Raw genomic sequence first — 17,444 nt, 5'->3', positions numbered from 1 at the left:
CTCCAAACAGCTGATCAGGTTGGAGCACGTTCGCGCAGAACGCATCGTGTTTTGGCAGTTCGTTGACAGCTCGTCGTTTTGTTTTTCTGCGAAGCTGGCACACAACACGTATCAGACGGAAAAAACCCTCGGTTCGGATCGATTCCGCTTTTATTTTGCAAAAAGAGAACCGGCATTCCGGCAGATTGTGTTGAGTAATTTCGGTTTTCTTCTACCGACAGACATGGTGCGTGTATTGTTCGTTCATCCGGATCTTGGCATCGGTGGCGCGGAGCGGCTCGTTGTGGATGCGGCACTGGCCCTGCGAAGCAAAGGCCACTCGGTCAGTTTCCTCACCAACCACCACGATCCAGAGCACTGTTTCGACGAGACGAAGGATGGTCGTTTGCCAGTGAAAACCGTCGGCGACTGGTTGCCGAGGGATATTTTTGGAAAGTTTAACGCCGCCTGTGCGTACATACGCATGGTGTATGCCGCATTCTACTTCAGCTTCTTCCTGTCCAAGAAGGAGCCGGTCGATGTTATTTTTTGTGATCTCATCTCGCTGGGCATTCCGATCTTCCGTCTTGCCCGGCCAAATCCGAAGGTTCTTTTCTACTGTCACTATCCCGACCAGCTACTGTCCCGCCAGGGCAGTGTGCTTAAGCAGTGCTACCGAATGCCGCTCAACTATTTGGAGGAAATCACCACTGCCCAAGCCGATAGCATTTTGGTTAACAGCAAGTTCACCAGTCGCGTGTTCAAGGAGACATTCAAACGTATCACCACCGATCCGGACGTGCTGTACCCGTCGTTGAACACGCGTTTTTTCGACGAGACACCGGTGTGCGAATCGGATCAGGTCGTGAAGGTCCCGGTCGATGCCTTCGTGTTTCTCTCGATCAACCGTTACGAACGGAAGAAGAATCTTCCGCTGGCACTCCATTCATTCAAGGCGTTGCAAGAGAAAGTAGCGCCGTCGGTGTGGAACAAGCTGTACCTTGTGATGGCCGGCGGGTACGATGATCGTGTGCTGGAAAATGTCGAGCACTACGACGAGTTGGAAGAGCTGGCGGAGGACATGAAAATTCATTCGAAGGTGCGCTTGCTCAAATCCCCAAACGATCGCCAGAAGCTGTGCCTGCTGCATCGTGCTCAAGCATTGATTTATACTCCCGAATTCGAGCACTTCGGGATCGTGCCCTTGGAAGGCATGTATCTGTCGAAGCCGATCATCGCTGCAAACAGTGGGGGACCGATGGAGACCATCATTCATGAGCAAACTGGATTCCTGTGCGAGCCGGTGCCGAAGGAGTTTGCCGCCGCGATGGCCAAGCTTGTGAGCGACGACAAGCACGGTGAGCGTATGGGAGCAATGGGCCGGAAGCGCGTCCAACAACGGTTTTCGTTCGAAGCGTTTAGCACCAAGCTCGACAACATCATCACCGACATGGTTCAGCGCGAGACGGACAGAAAGTACAAATAGCATCGGTGGTGCTTCCCGCTGTCCACCTTCGTACTGGTGGCGCAGGGCTTCCCGCATTTGAACGCTGGCTACGCATGGAATCCCATATTTGCTATGCAAGTGGCGCGTTAAAATCGACTGACTTGGCCGGCATTACGGGCGGCAATGCTGCTTTTCTTCAACGTGTGCACTTCGCAAGTGACTCTCTGGCCAAACGCGTGTTTTGGCATATCCGCGCCCATGCACAGTAGTCAGTAGTTATTAGTAGGAGTAGTAGTTTGTGATTCGGCTTGTTAGAATGCCTTATTTGTGAGGCGCCAAAACTCCACTAGCACCATACTTATACGTAGTTGATGTGTGTTTTTAATTATCTCAAATAAAATCTAATTCACTGGCACCCATTACCGGGAGAAGGTTGATCTTTATGTCATGAGAATTCCAAAAAAAGGTCGAGATCCTACTTTATGAGCTTCATTGCATCACTTTTCCATTTGTTGTTCTGTTAAAAAGAAAAGCAACGTGTTAATGGGCATCGAAAACTGTCTAAGATCGCCAGAAGTAATCACTCACCAATGATTTTAATGCATTCTCGGCATAGAGCCGTTCTTCGGTGCCACTTTCGAGCGTGCTTCGGTACTCCTCCAGTTCCGTGCGATCCTTCAGCGATGCCAGTGCATCTACAATGCCGTGCTTACATTGGACCTTTCGTGCCAAAGCTAGCCGTCGCTGTGGATCCTCCACTTTCGCCAGAAATGTGCTCAGCACCGGGTCCGGAGCGTGCAGCGCGTGCAGACGCAATATGGTGCGATCGACTGGAATGTTCAGTTTGAAGGACTTTTGCTTCAAATTAAGCCAAGCTTTCCGTTCAAAAATGTGGTCGAAATCGAGCCATGCTTGTTGCTTCGCACGCTCATTCAAAGCGATCCATTCGAACTGTGCCTGGGACACTTGGTGGTTTTCGGCCAACTTGAACGGATTGTCGTTCGTTTGGAGCGCTGTGTCGCCCCATTTGTACTTCCCACAAACGTAGTGCAGTGTCTCCAGAACTGATTTGTCCTGGATGGCGACGGCTCTGCCACTTGCACCGGTCGCATGCAGTTCATTTGTTTGATATTCTGTGAGGAAAACAAAACGGTCACGAGGGAAGCAATGCGGTGAAGTAGAGGCACTCACCCAGCAAATTCATATAGTTAACAACGAGCTGGGCATAGAAAGTGTTCGATCCTGGCTGCGAAAAGTAATCGCTGTAAATCTTTTTCAACCTTTGCTTCTTAAATTCTACGTTTGACGTACTGCATACGAATATTGAAAATTGTAAAAGCTGAAAGGAAACGAAGCAAGTTTCAGCATTTTCCGTACTAAACAATTACCGCACAACCACCGGCTTACGCTGGCTTCGTGATGTCTTCCAAGGAATCTGAAACGGTGGTGAACAATTTGAGCACGTGAAGATTATTGGCGAAACCATCTTAACTTACACCAGCAAGTCCGTGCATTCGGTAACTTTCAGGCGAAGCGCTAGATAGTTCATGTAGTGGTGCACGGCTTCGTTGCGAGTTTGTAGTAGGCTGTAGAAGAGCTTCTTTTTAAGGGTACGGTCGAGAAAGAGTACCACCCGTAAAATGGCATTTCCACTTCCGGAAGCGATCGCTTGATCAAGCAGCTGCTCCTTTTCGCACATGGAACGAAACATTTCCAGCGAACACGGTTGACCTAAAATCAACTTACGGAGCACCGAATCCGTCGAGGGAGCATAGTTGAACTCTTGGATCTTCCGGCGAAGAAGTTTGACTTCGTCCTCCAGTGAGATTCCTTTGGGGATGGTGACCATATGCCGAGATTGTTCCTGTAGTACCAGCTCGAGATTCTCATCCGAAATTATCATGTGCAGTGGCAGCTCGGTTTGCGCACTTCCGTAGGCCAGCTCCGATGATGTGTCCTCACCGAAAAGGCTCCGTTTGTTGGTGCTGCTATGCGAAGGTATTTCCAGCACTGCCACCTGTTAGAGTAAAGGTGAGCGAACGGTACACTAGTTTGTCTGAGGCGACTGTCTTACATCTTCTTCGTCGAAATTGAACGATTTATTGGTCGAATCGTTCCAGTAGTCGTCATCTTTAGATTCCATCGTGCACACAAAATAGCAAAGTATCGACAACGCCTACTATTTGAATGGCCGGCTTTTCAAAGGGATTGCTGGGCACGAACAAAGTAAACAATGCGCTGCCAAATCGAACCGTGACGTTTGAAATCTCTCGATTCACCGAATTTATAAGTCCCGATTAATCGTTGGAAAACGATATGAAAAACAGCAAAAATAATCATAAAATCACAGGAGGTAATAAATTCGTAGACCTCGGACGACGTTTTGAATTGTTTTCTCTCAAATGGAACTCGCTCGCAGTGCACGCGTGGAACGTTTCACCACCGGGGACGACCGGCGTTCGCAACAACAGAGTATTCGTTTGACAGTTGTCGCCGCGAACGGAATACGAAACATTGCAACTTTGTTCGCAATCGGGTGCAATTCCTGGTTGCAATAGTCATTCTGCACCAGATAGTTTCGAGATCGCACCCTCCAATCTCGATTTCCTTGGCTGTGATAATCCGTTTTAAGTTTGCTACCAGTTTCTGTGAATCCGTCCGCAGAATTATTGTACAGTTTCTTTCAACCAAACAAGTAGCAGAGTAGAAAGATGGATTTTCCGAGAGTTTCTCGTGTTATGCGTGCCAAAACCGATCTGGATCCACGCCGCAACATAACGCACGATGCGAAGGAACGGGCCGCAATAGAACTGTTCCGCAAGAAGGAAACGCAAAGGTCAGCACACCTCTGGTCTTTGTGGGTCGTTTACTAACCTCGTCTCGTTTGACCATTTGGCAGCGGTGTAACGTGGAAAGAATTGAAGCTATTTATCAACGACAAAATGGACCGCAAACAGAGCGGGGTTTTGATGAAGCAGCTGCGTGATCTGTGGGAGATGAGCCGGGAGATGGTCGGTTCCGAGGAGAACACCGTACTCATCGATGAGGCAGCGATTATGGTGTTACGCCTGTTTCTGGATCAGAAAGTGGTGCTGATGAAACATTCCGCCGAGCTGAAGAAAGTGTTTGGCCAGGTAGCGAATGCACTGATCAACAAGATGTGCACGGTAAGCGATCGATCGATTGATCCGCGTGATGAAGAACCGTTTGAACGTGTGTTTTATCGATTTTTAGCTGGTGTCCGATATAAGCGCAAATCTGACAGATGAATGCCGAGAGTACCTTAAGGAGAAGGAAGCAATGAACGGAGACAGCCCCGATGAGCCGCCACTCTGGGGTGATCATATAGTATGCAACCTATCGACGGAACCATTAGTCTACGATCATAGTAAGCTGACCGATCTCACTAAGCCCAAACCAGAGGAGACGAAAGCGGCAAAAACGTTCAGCATGGATTACGGGGCCGTGCAAAAAAACAGAGCGCAGGATCAGCCAGGAACATCCAAGGGTGCCGTTCCCAAGCAAACGAAGCAAGAAACGTACACGCGAGCCTGGCTGGCGCAACAAGTGCCGCCGGATTTGTTGGACAGCTTGATCGAGCTGCTGCGTTCGGGCAAAACAAACGACGAGCTGCAGATGGACCTGTTCGATTTCCTGGGCCCAAACTATTTCGATCTGATAGCGGAAATTCTCCCCAACCGGAAGCAACTGATTGAGTCGGCAAAGGCACAGAAAACCGTCACGGCGTTTAAGGAGAAGGCTATTAAGCGGCTGGAAGCGATGCAGCATGCTCCGGCCTTTCTGATGCCGGTCACGATTCAGTCCGAGTCGGAGAAGCAGCTGCGCAAACAGGTGAACAAGGAAGAGAAGAAGTTGAAAAAATTCCTAAACACCGTCGAGCAGGAGGAGGAAACTTGCGAGGAGATAGATCCGCTACGGTTACGGGTCAACTACCAGCAAAGCTTGCTTCTGGCCGCCCAGATGAAACCGTTACTGATGGACGATAAACCGCGCACGGTGACGGCGGGACCCCGCACTTCGAGCCGACCAATAAAGTACCCGAACGTGTACGATTCTTACAGCGAGGCCCGCCAACATGTCGGGTTTATAGCGGGCAACAAACTCCTGCTGCCGGAGAACGTCGAGCGGACGGACAATAAGCTGTACGAGGAGGTCCAGATACCGGCCACCGATCCGCCACCGCTGTCGATCGGAAGCGAGCGCATCCAGATCGAGTCACTGGATGAGATCGGACGGATTGCGTTCAAGGGCTGCCAGGAGCTGAACCGAATCCAGACCGTCGTCTTTCCAACGGCCTACAATAGCAATGAAAACCTGCTCGTCTGTGCCCCGACGGGGGCTGGAAAAACTAACGTCGCTATGCTGACGGTCGTCTACACGATCCGCCAGTTTGTCGATCAGGGAGTGATCCATCGCGATCAGTTTAAGATCGTGTACGTGGCACCGATGAAGGCACTGGCCGCTGAAATGACCGCCAACTTTGGCCGTCGATTGAAATCGCTCGATATATCGGTGCGAGAACTTACCGGGGACATGCAGCTGACCAAAGGGGAACTACAGCAGACGCAGATGATCGTGACGACACCGGAAAAGTGGGATGTAATGACGCGCAAAGGGGCTGGCGATGCGGGCTTCATCAGCCTCGTGAAGCTGCTCATCATCGACGAGGTACACTTGCTGCACGGTGAGCGCGGTCCGGTGGTGGAGGCTCTCGTGGCCCGCACCCTTCGGTTGGTGGAGTCTTCTCAGAGTATGATCCGAATAGTGGGTCTTTCGGCCACGTTACCGAACTACATCGATGTGGCCCGCTTCTTGCGTGTTAACCCCATGATTGGGTTGTTTTTCTTTGACTCCCGCTTCCGGCCAGTTCCGCTCGAGACCAACTTTATCGGTGTGAAAACGCTGAATCCGCTCAAGCAGCTCGACGACATGAACACGATCTGCTACGACCGGTGTATCGATATGGTGCGCCAGGGGCACCAGGTGATGGTGTTTGTCCACGCACGCAACGCCACGGCGCGGACGGCGACGGTGATTCGCGATCTGGCACAACAGAAGGGCCACGTGCCGCTGCTCGTACCCGAGAGTAATCCCGAGTACGGTACCGCTTTGAAAGCGATGTCAAAGAGTCGGAACAAACAACTGGCGGATCTGTTCCAGAGTGGACTTGCCATGCACCACGCCGGCATGTTGCGGCAGGATCGCAATCTCGTTGAGAAGTACTTTGCCGAGGGCTTCATCAAGGTGCTGTGTTGTACGGCCACCCTAGCCTGGGGTGTGAATCTTCCCGCACACGCCGTCATTATCAAGGGGACGGAAATTTACGACTCCAAGCACGGCACGTTCGTGGATCTGGGCATTCTGGATGTGTTGCAGATTTTTGGCCGTGCCGGTCGGCCGCAGTTTGATAAAAGTGGCGTCGGAACGATCATCACATCGCACGATAAGCTCAACCACTACTTGTCGCTGTTGACGAACCAGTTTCCGATCGAGTCGAACTTTGTGGCTTGTCTGGTGGACAATTTAAATGCGGAAGTAACTCTGGGCACCATCAGCAACGTGGATGAGGCGATCGTGTGGCTCAGCTACACGTATCTGTTCGTGCGAATGCGGATGAATCCGCAGTGCTACGGCCTCAACTACAGCGATCTACAGGAAGATCCGACGCTCGAGCTTAAGTGCCGTCAGCTCATCCACACGGCCGCCATGGCCCTGGACAAAGCGCGGATGCTGCGCTATAACGAGCGTACCGGAGACCTGAACGTGACGGATCTGGGCCGCACTGCGTCCCATTACTACATCAAGTACGACACGGTGGAGGTGTTTAACGAGATGATGAAGCCGATCATGAGCGAGGCCGAGATCCTGGAGATGATGTCACATGCCCACGAGTTTCAGCAGTTGAAGGTGCGCGACGACGAGATGGACGAGCTGGACGAGCTGACGCACATTTGCTGCGAAGTGCCGGTCCGGGGCGGAAGCGAAAACATTCACGGCAAGGTGAACATCCTGATGCAGACGTACCTGTCGAAGGGCTTTGTCCGTTCGTTCTCGCTCATGTCGGACATGACGTACATCACGCAAAATGCGGCCCGAATCGCTCGGGCACTGTTCACGATCGTGCTGCGTGCAAACAACCCGATCCTCGCCGGGCGAATGCTGAACGTGAGCAAAATGTTCGAGAAGCAGATGTGGGAATCTATGACGCCGTTGTTCCAGTTCGGCATTCTACCGATCGACGTGGTGGACAAGATCGAGAAGCGTGGACTGAGCGTGCTGGCCCTGCGTGATATGGATGAGCGCGAGATTGGTGACATGCTGCGCAACCATCGGTACGCCCGGTTGGTGAAGCAGTGTGTGGCCGAATTTCCGATGCTAGAGATCGACGCTACCCTGCAACCGATCACGCGCACCGTCCTACGGATTCGCGCGTTCATCAGTCCATCGTTCCGATGGAACGATCGCGTCCACGGGAAGACGGCCGAACCGTTTTGGATCTGGATCGAGGATCCGGAGAGCAACTACATCTACCATTCGGAGAGCTTTCTGATGACCAAACGGCAAACGGTGCGCCGTGAGGTGCAGGAACTGGTGATGACGATCCCGCTGAAGGATCCGCTTCCGCCGCAGTATTATATTCGCGTAGCGAGTGATACCTGGCTCGGGAGCAACAATCTGGTGCCGCTCTCGTTCAAGCACCTCATTCTGCCTGAGGTACACCCACCGCACACGGAACTGCTCGAGTTACAGCCGCTGCCGCTGTCCGTGCTAGGCGATCCGCAGTACGAAGCGCTGTACAGCTTTACGCACTACAATCCAATTCAGACGCAAATCTTTCACTGTCTGTACCACACGGACCATAACGTGTTGCTTGGAGCACCGACCGGTTCGGGTAAAACCCTCGCCGCCGAGATGGCTATGTTCAGGGTGTTCCGGACACGTCCGACCGCGAAGGTGGTTTACATTGCGCCCCTGAAGGCACTGGTTAAGGAGCGAATGGACGATTGGAAGCTGAGGATCGAGCAAAAGCTCAACAAGCGGGTGGTGGAACTGACGGGCGATGTGTCGCCGGACGTTCGGGCGATCAAGGAGTCTTCGGTGATTGTGACGACCCCGGAAAAGTGGGACGGTATCAGCCGATCGTGGCAGACGCGCGATTACGTGCGGGACGTGGCACTGATCGTGATCGACGAGATTCATTTGCTGGGCGAAGATCGTGGCCCGGTGTTGGAGGTGATCGTGTCACGAATGAACTTTGTCGCCTCCCACACCGAGCAAAAGGTGCGCATCGTGGGCCTTTCGACTGCGCTGGCCAATGCACGCGATCTGGCCGACTGGCTCGGCATAGGGAACATGGGATTGTACAACTTCAAACCCTCGGTACGGCCCGTCCCGCTGACCGTGCACATTCAGGGCTTCCCGGGTAAACACTACTGTCCGCGTATGGCCACCATGAACCGTCCCGCTTTTCAAGCGATCCGTCAGTACTCCCCACACACGCCCACACTCATCTTTGTGGCGTCACGCAGACAGACGCGTCTCACGGCGATGGATCTGATGGCGTTCCTGGCTAGCGAAGATAATCCCAAACAATTCTTGCACACCACGGAGGAGGAAATGGATCAGATCATAGCGAATGTACGCGACAGCAACCTGCGTTTAACGCTCGCCTTCGGCATCGGCATGCATCACGCCGGGTTGCACGAGCGTGACCGGAAGACGTCCGAGGAACTGTTTTTGAACCGCAAAATACAGATTCTCGTGGCAACGGCTACCCTGGCATGGGGTGTCAATCTTCCCGCGCACCTCGTCATCATCAAGGGCACGGAGTACTACGATGGCAAACTGAAGCGCTACGTTGACATGCCGATCACGGACGTGCTGCAGATGATGGGCCGTGCCGGTCGGCCTCAGTTCGGCAACGAGGGCATTGCCTGTGTGTATGTGCAGGATGTGAAGAAAAATTTCTACAAAAAGTTCCTCTACGATCCGTTTCCGGTCGAGTCGTGCCTGCTGGCCGTGCTGCCCGATCACGTGAACGCTGAAATTGTGGCCGGTACGCTGCGATCGAAGCAGGCGGTGCTGGACTACATGACATGGACGTACCTGTTCCGCCGGTTGCTACGAAACCCAACCTACTACGGGCTGGAGAACACGGAAGAGTCACAAGTGAATTACTTCCTTTCGGAGCTCATCGAAACCGTCATCGGCAAGCTGGTGCATGCCGGGTGCGTGATGGTGGAAGAAGACAACCGGTCGCTCATTTCGACGACGATGGGACGCATCGCGTCCTATTACTACCTGTCCCATCTCACCATGCGTCTTTTTGCCGACAAAATGCACCGCGATTGTACACTCGAGCAGCTACTGCGCATCATGGCTGATGCGTTCGAATTTGCCGAACATCCGGTTCGTCACAACGAAGATTTGTACAATGCGTAAGTTATCGGCTTAGCGGTCCTTGAGGGCGTTTTGTTTATTCCCGTTCCCTGGTCTTTTAGGGAGCTGGCGAAATTTTGTCCTATGAAGGTGGATCCGTTGACGCTGGACAATGCGCACACGAAAGTGTTCCTGCTGCTGCAAGCGCACTTATCACGGTTACCACTACCAAATACTGATTACAGCACCGACACTAAATCGGTGCTAGATCAATCGGTCCGAATTATTCAGGTACATTCCCCCCACGGGGCACGGTTACACACGATCACCATGGTTACACTACTCCCGGTTACTATCGTATTAGGCTATGATTGACATAAGCGCGGAGCGCGGTTGGCTAGCAACGACGCTGCGCGTTCAGCAGCTGATGCAGTGCATCATCCAAGCGCGCTGGCTCGACGATCCCGTCGTCATGACGCTACCGAACGTCGAGTCTTACAATGCATCCGTTTTCAAGCAGATAAAAACAGAGTAAGTCTACGGGTTCTACGGGCATGCCGCTTAGCTTTCACTCGCCTCTTTCCCTTCAGGCTTCCATTCCTCACACTGCCCGCGTTGAAAGAAAAGTGCCACCGACAGTACGAGTGTCTTGCCGGGCCATTGCGGCAAGAGTTTGAGGAGCCCGAAATCGAGCAGATACACAAGGTGCTCAGCGGTTTGCCGTCCCTGAACGTGCAGATCACGATCCGGGGGCCGTGGGGAGAAGAAACGGACGCGCAGCGCGCAGTGCCACAGCCTTCTTCGCGCGACCAGTGGCTTGAAGTGTACGCCAAACAGGAGTACGTGGTGTTTGTACAGCTCACCCGGTTGGGGCCACTCGATTCGCTTAGCATCCACTGTCCCAAGTTCCCCAAAGGGAAGGACGAAGCGTGGTTCCTTACGTTGGGACATCAGGACGAAGGGGAAGTGATCGCACTCAAGCGCTGCGTTTACCGGAACAATCGCAGCACGCATCAGTTGTGCTTCTACGCACCAACCAATCCAGGTACCCGGGGTCAGGCGGAACCGGCGAGGTCCAAGAGTCTTTTCGTTGATTCCCTTATTTTTGTTCCAGGACGCCGCATTTACACGCTGTACCTATTATCTGACGGGTACTTGGGACTGGATCAGCAGTACAATATACAGCTTGAGATTGTGCAGCCTCCCGAGGGAACTGTGTCTTTCCTTGAGGATGACGCGGGCTTTTGGGCAGCGGAACCGACCGATACCGATGATGAGGGTGCGTGCGCCGCGGGGGGGTTTGATAGCTAATGGTGTTCCGAGGCGACGGTTTATAAATTATTTTCATACAGCAACAGTAAAAATATGTTATTTATTTGAAATCTTTTCTCGCCGGCCGCTATCGCATAATTCTCCATCATCGTACCGATTCCGCGGTACGGTGCACCGATTGCACGTCGACGGCTGGCCTTACCGATACTGTACGCTTACCAGAGTCTTCGTGTTACCGGCAAGCTTGAGGTAAATGTTCGCGCACGCTGATCAAGTGCCACAAACAGCTGGTAGGCTAATCTCATCTCGTGTCGCTACTTTATGGTTCCGGGGGGTTTCCGCTGTCTAAAATCTAAAAGTCTTTACACTGCACAGCGGCTTCGAAGCCCCCGTCCTTGTGGATGGTTTGCGGGCCGACGTTCGGTCCCATCCATCCACGAGTACAATATGTACTACTGTCCGCGCGACAGTCACTCGGTTCCGGTTCCGGTCCCGGAAGAGAAACTTCGCGCGCCCTCGTGTTGAGCATGAGCGGGTAACGTAAGGGGGAGGTACTCAGTTGGAATCAACATCTGGTGCGGAACAAACACCCACAGCGCGAAACGGTGCGGTGTCACTAGGTGTACGACGACGGTGTGTTGATGAGGTGGATGCTTTTAAACTAAAGAGGACACTCCGGGGCTGTGCCACACTGGAAACGGTGGGTCGAGAATACTTTCACAATGCCGTCACCTCCGAGTCGCACAACGATTCGATGATGCGCTTCACTTCCTCGGGGTCCTCCTCCTGCTCCTCGGTTCCTTCGAACGTCCCGAGCTTCTCGCCAACGCGTACCCGCTGGCCGGGGAATAAATTAAATCTGGGGAATAGAAAGCGATGAGAAACGGTTTGCGATCGTCGTGTGCCCTGTGTGTGCCATACTTAAACTCTTTGGGTGCCTCAAAAATAAGCACAATCGTGCTGCCCATCCGGAACTGGCCAACGAGCTCTCCTTTGCCAAGAAACTGATCCTTCGGTAGCTCCAGCTCGTCGTAGGCTGCCCCTTTTTTCTTCTTCTTGTGACTGCCGCACGCCAACCCGACCCATTGGTTCGTTTTCAGCTTTTCGTCCATGAAAATCTCAACCGAGCCAACGTTTGTCGCTCCTGGAAGATCGAGGGGAGGAAAGAACAAGAAGAGAGGAACGGTTCAGCACAGGAGGAGTGTATCGCTAACCCGTCACCCGGATCTGCCCTATTCCCAGGGCCCGTTATCAGTCCGTTCATTCATCGTGCGTACCGATCGCGCGATCGAACGATCGTACTCGATGCCTGGATGGCTGTCTGCAACAGGCCGCTTGATAATGATTACGGCATCACACCGGGTGTCTGGCTTCTTATCAACGCAACGTTTGAACCCCCGGGGGCACATCAGAAACGAACCCAAAATCTCGCAATTAGCTTACCGACGGCCGTGTAGCTGAAGAATCCGTGCTTCCACTTGCCGATGTAGACCGCCCGCTCGTTCAAACAGAACAGCCCCGGCATCCAACCGGCAATCTTCGGGCTCACGGATAGTAGCTCTCCCGCAAAGTGCCTCCGAAGTTCCGGTTTCCACACGGTGGGCGAATGGAAGCGATGATAATCACCGGGCGCTAGGTAGATGACGCACTGGTACAGCACACTGTCGGGCGAGGGCTTCTTTTTCACCTTCTCCACCATCTCCGGGGCATCCTTTTTACACCACGTCGGGGGTCCCAGGAAGGCTTCCAAACTGTACGACACACCTTTGACCTGCGAGAGAGCGCACGGCGGTTAGGGTTGGGGCGTGATCTGCGGTCCGGTCGGTGGTGTCCGCCTCGCTGTACTCACTTGCTCGATCTGACTTGAGTTGGCCGCTCCAAAGTGTAGTATCCGTCCATCGCAGGGCGACACCATGCAGGTGTTGGAATCGATGGGACGTGCATCTTCCCGGAGCGGACGAGTGAAAAATTCACCCAAACTACGATACTCTCTAACGGGGTTAAACATTGAGCCAGAAACATAAAATGATTAGAACGATTTGACAAACGCAGGGGGTCTTAAAGAGAAGCATTAGGAACTTGCACTTAACAACAACGCTTCATCGGGAAGTCCCGATGCCGTTTGAAAGTCTTGGACACACACAAAATCACCAGCAGCCCAAATGAGACAGCAAGCAGTTAGGGGAGAGGCAAGGCAAGGCCATTGAAGCACGGAACAACAAACACCACCGAAAAACAGATCGCGTAGAACAGAAAGGAGTGCTCCGAAGGGGGCTTGTGAATCAAACAATCGTAACACATTACCTTTCGCAACGACGGCAAGTTTCGCTAGAAAACATTAATATCGGTCGGATCGGACCAGAAAAGAGACCTCGCGGTGGGGCATAACAAACTAGTAATGGGAACTGGAAGAAGGAAACTTACTTGTAATCTGCTGTGGCCGCCTCCTCCATCTTCACTCCGAAGGTGTGCGAGTAAAGACCGTACAGGACGGGACGGGCTGGCTTGGGTACTTTGCGATCGGCCATCCAGCCCCACGCCCGGCTCATGACGCGCAGCGGCAGCGAGCAGTACACTTTTGCCTGCCAGGAAGGAAGGGAGACGGAAGGACATTAGAGCACCGCGTCGAGGCCCCGAGCGATCGCGACCGTACGTACCTGCCATTTGGCGGCCGTTCGCGGGAGGCCCTTCTTATCGAGTTCACGATTGTGAAGGTGCCACTTGGCTGCCACCACCATACAGATACTGATTGGTGTCCAGCGTAGGAACACACCGCGCCACGTTAGCCAGCCGCCCGCTGCTAGTAACCACCAATCCAAAACCGATAATATAGTCCAGCCGGCGCCGGCCTTCCAACTCCACTTTCTGCGGACTTTGCTACGAGATTTACCTGATGCCGTCTGCTGATGGTGGTGCTGATGGCTGGAGGTGCTTTGGTGCTGCTGCTGCTGCTGCTGATGTCGGCTACCATAGATCGTGCGCTGCACAATAGTCCATCGTGTAGTCCACTGTTTGGGGTTCGGATTCAAGTTGACCGCCTTCGCGAACCTGGGGATCGAGAAAAGGAACGGAAAAAAGGCGAAACCCGTCAGCTTCAGCTGGCCGATCATCACGGCGCCGGTTCTCCCGATCGCGACTGATTTGAATTTGGCGACCCACCAGACCCGGATGGTGGTCTGTGAGACTCACTAAAGTGGTCGTTCTGTTTCAATCATACGCCACATCGCGCCACCGTCGTCGCTTGCGGATCTCAATTGGTTAATTTAATAGCAACGCACTACCAAACACACCGGACCAAGGGCAGCGCTTAGGAGCACACCACTACGGAACTGGCGGAATCGCGAAACTCTAATCAAACGCACAGACGTCCATTGTGCGAGCTGTGTCCCTGGTGACTGATGGGAGGGAAAAGGTCGTCCGCGTTCCAGAACCTGGCGGTGGGCGAACCAAAATAGAAGCACAGAAAAGCGGCACGCACCGTGGTAAATCCAAGCACAACGTGTCACGTGTTTCGCCCTTCGTCTGGAGAAACACGTGCTGGGCGCTGGTTCCACGAGGTCGGCACAACGGACACTCGACACGCGTGGAACCAAACCTCGGCCCAGCTGGCGCTCTAACGGTGTCTATTGATTTTTGGGCCCACTCACGGGTCCGCTGTCGTCACCGTTGCCGTTACTAGCGCGCGTCAACTTTATCGCTGGTGGGGGCCGAAAAGAAAGACCGATATCGTGGAGAGAAGATTAAACACGTCGCAGGAAGTTTGATAAGAAACCTGTGACAGTGAGACTGCATTAAACCTTTGGCACGGAGAAGGGCAACTCTTAAAAGGACACATTGTAAATCACCGCTTTTCGCAAAGAAGAACCTTTTTACCTTCACAACACCACGCACACGATCTATGGCTTCTTCGCCGTCCGTCGTACTCTGCAGGTGGCACCTCTACTTTGGCCGGATCCACCGGGCTAGACAACCGTCTCGCACGAGCGCTATCGGGCAACTGTTTTCCAAGCGAGTTGGAAAATGCTTAATTTTAGCCCCACAGCTTATCGAGGCTGCAATAAGGTTGATGTGATTACACGGCACATCGGTGACTAATTTGTACCGAACGGGGATCCCTTGGGAATCGATATCGAAAAGAGACATTCCGAACAGTTTATCCATTTGGTCAATACCTCCCACGCTTTAACATGTTGCGGGAACTTGTGTTTGAAGGGAACTTCATTATGTGCCGAAAAAATGAAATAATTCACGACGCCTATCAGCAGCGGGGCGGATGACTAGCCTGGGGCGGAAGCATCGTATTTTATGAGTATTAAAGATAACAAATCGAACTCGTCGAACACAGCATGATTTCGGGAAGACAAGAGCGTAAACCGAATCGTAAGACGAAATCAAACTGATAGCGAACGGCGCGGCGCATAGATTAGCCTTGCTCGGAAAACAGTTTTACGACCCCACGCGGCGCACTATCGGGAAGTTAGTTAGATAATTTATCGGCAGATTAATATTGCTTCAGGTTTGCCAATAACACGATCGCTCGTTTGCCTGGGTTACCTGGGTAATAACTTTCGAAATTGAAACAAATGCGGATCGTTCGATCGAATCCATGCTCGAAGCGAACGAACGGCGGCGTATGCGTTGGAGGCATGTCCAAATGCTGTTCAACATAATAACGCGAGGGCATAGACCCGCGAGCGCAACATAAGCGTCCACGCGACGTGAATGAGAAAGTGATTAGAGAGCCGATAGAAGCATAGTTCGTTCCTCTTCCCTCGCTTATGCTTTCAGCGATCGACAAACGCACGATCGCGACGACGAAGAAGGCAGCATAACAACAGCGAACTTGTGTTTCCTTTGTTCTTTATTCGGATCACCACGATCGCGACGATCGTCGATTATGTTAATTCACTAGATTGAGAAATAAACAGACTGAAAACGGCCTTCAACTTACAATCGATTTTTCGGCATCAAGTACACAGCCATTGCGAAGGTTACTGGGCCCAGTCGGCGATCGAAGAATTCGGGTTAAGAATGTGCCTCTGCAAGGGGCCCTTTGCACCGCCACTTTCGATTGTCCACCGATTACGCACTGTTTAGTGCCACTTATGCTTGTTGACTGTATTAAAAGGAGGTGCTCCTTACAACGGGGGCCACCACGAAGTAACCGCCCTGGACACAGATCGACGAATGCTCCGGTAATTTCTGAAAGATCGCTCCCCTGTTCCACTGAACGGACGAAAGTAATCTGGCTGATAGAAAGCACATGCGATCATTAGGAGCATCACAAAACACACAAATCACGAACTGGAATCGAAAACAAATCTACGAATTACGACTTGACGTTTGGTTGCAGGGTTGTGCAGAGATGCGGGTCGAGTGCAGGGTTGTTAGCTGCGTACTACACAGAGTGTTTGGCTGAGTGCTTTCCGCAAAGATTTTTGTTTATGTTTGAAATTCTACTCAAAATATAACTCTTTCTGCTCATGCAGAATTCTGTTTTGAACGTCTTTCCGGTCTCTTAACCACGCTTTCGTACTTTCTGCGCTACTACCATAAAGAATCCTTTTAATTTGCTTATTGACAGTTTATTACACCAAGACAAAACTTTACAATGATTCCGTTCAGTTTTGAGTAAGGCATTGGGGGTCCGTGGCAAGAAATGCACAAGGCAATTCCAATTCCAAGAGAAATGAAGCGATACTAAAAAGCAGCCCAGGCGCGCGAAGTGCATCACATTTGAATATCGGAGACAATAAAATGTAATCTACCGGAAGCAGCGACGATGCGCTCACTCGACCATAGCAAATGCATTCATTCGATCGCAGTACGACAGAAAGTGGTTCTAATTTTAGGTCATTTCCATGCACTTTTACTTCCATTTTGTTTCGTTTGCCACCTACCGATTCATCGAGCCCTCTGTGCTACGCTGAAGATTTATAATTAATGTCCATTACAACATTTGCTGCAGTCACAGTGCAAGGCCGCTCTGCCGTTGTAAAATCGTAACCCTCCCCGTTGGACCCTTCGTAATTTCGCGCTCAGCATCGCTGCCCGCAGCATCTCGCGAGAATTCATTGTAGCGCCAAAAGCCTCGGGCTAACGGGCTGTTTTTGCAGCGCCTAACGAGAGACGGTCCGAAGGCTTCGCGCGGTCGGTTTGGTACACGTGTTGGGCAAAGCACCGCCGCGCTTCGACACACTTATCTGTGGTCCGCGATCAGTGCGCCCCGATCGTGTTTTGCGCCTACTGTTCAAATAGGAAACTCCATCTGCAGAGCGGCTCGAGTTCGAAGCTCAGTTTCGATTGCGCCATCAAACGGTTCACACGTGGCTCCGGTTCGCTGTTC

The 17,444-nt window shown here is 52.3% G+C and overlaps 4 protein-coding genes across 6 annotated transcripts; 2 read left to right on the top strand and 2 right to left on the bottom strand.

Annotated features, from left to right (window-relative positions):
* The first annotated feature begins 98 nt into the window (after positions 1 to 98).
* Positions 99 to 1,839, top strand: LOC131208473 (alpha-1,3/1,6-mannosyltransferase ALG2). Its single transcript, XM_058201237.1, has 2 exons — positions 99 to 131; positions 222 to 1,839. Exon 2 carries the CDS (start codon positions 224 to 226, stop codon positions 1,463 to 1,465), a length of 1,242 nt encoding a protein of 413 aa, XP_058057220.1. The 5' UTR covers positions 99 to 131; positions 222 to 223; the 3' UTR covers positions 1,466 to 1,839.
* Positions 1,838 to 3,631, bottom strand: LOC131208472 (vacuolar protein sorting-associated protein 16B). Its single transcript, XM_058201236.1, has 6 exons — positions 3,501 to 3,631; positions 2,923 to 3,443; positions 2,834 to 2,861; positions 2,618 to 2,765; positions 2,015 to 2,559; positions 1,838 to 1,943 (listed from the first exon to the last, which is right to left on the bottom strand). The coding sequence occupies exons 1-6, from the start codon at positions 3,567 to 3,569 to the stop codon at positions 1,902 to 1,904; spliced, it is 1,353 nt and encodes a 450-aa protein (XP_058057219.1). The 5' UTR covers positions 3,570 to 3,631; the 3' UTR covers positions 1,838 to 1,901.
* A 506-nt stretch (positions 3,632 to 4,137) lies between these two features.
* LOC131211564 (activating signal cointegrator 1 complex subunit 3) lies at positions 4,138 to 11,137 on the top strand. Its single transcript, XM_058205078.1, has 7 exons — positions 4,138 to 4,262; positions 4,326 to 4,593; positions 4,661 to 9,885; positions 9,949 to 10,117; positions 10,191 to 10,357; positions 10,417 to 10,871; positions 10,941 to 11,137. Exons 1-7 carry the CDS (start codon positions 4,138 to 4,140, stop codon positions 11,135 to 11,137), a joined length of 6,606 nt encoding a protein of 2,201 aa, XP_058061061.1.
* Positions 11,138 to 11,181: 44 nt separating this feature from the next.
* Positions 11,182 to 16,332, bottom strand: LOC131209293 (phosphatidylserine decarboxylase proenzyme, mitochondrial). Of its 3 annotated transcripts, none has more exons than XM_058202328.1 (8): positions 16,050 to 16,332; positions 13,989 to 14,146; positions 13,756 to 13,898; positions 13,523 to 13,680; positions 12,948 to 13,089; positions 12,542 to 12,869; positions 12,020 to 12,242; positions 11,182 to 11,957 (listed from the first exon to the last, which is right to left on the bottom strand). In XM_058202328.1, exons 1-8 carry the CDS (start codon positions 16,079 to 16,081, stop codon positions 11,816 to 11,818), a joined length of 1,326 nt encoding a protein of 441 aa, XP_058058311.1. In that variant the 5' UTR covers positions 16,082 to 16,332; the 3' UTR covers positions 11,182 to 11,815. The 3 variants fall into 3 exon arrangements, with proteins under 3 accessions (XP_058058311.1, XP_058058312.1, XP_058058310.1); XM_058202329.1 differs by having other exon boundaries at positions 13,756 to 13,895; XM_058202327.1 differs by having other exon boundaries at positions 13,756 to 14,146.
* Positions 16,333 to 17,444: the final 1,112 nt, after the last annotated feature.

This window comes from Anopheles bellator, chromosome 2 (genome assembly GCF_943735745.2).
Source record: "Anopheles bellator chromosome 2, idAnoBellAS_SP24_06.2, whole genome shotgun sequence".
Taxonomy (NCBI): Eukaryota; Metazoa; Arthropoda; class Insecta; order Diptera; family Culicidae; genus Anopheles; species Anopheles bellator.
The sequence above is the reverse complement of the archived record's forward strand: the minus strand, read 5'-3'. Positions and strand labels throughout refer to the sequence as shown.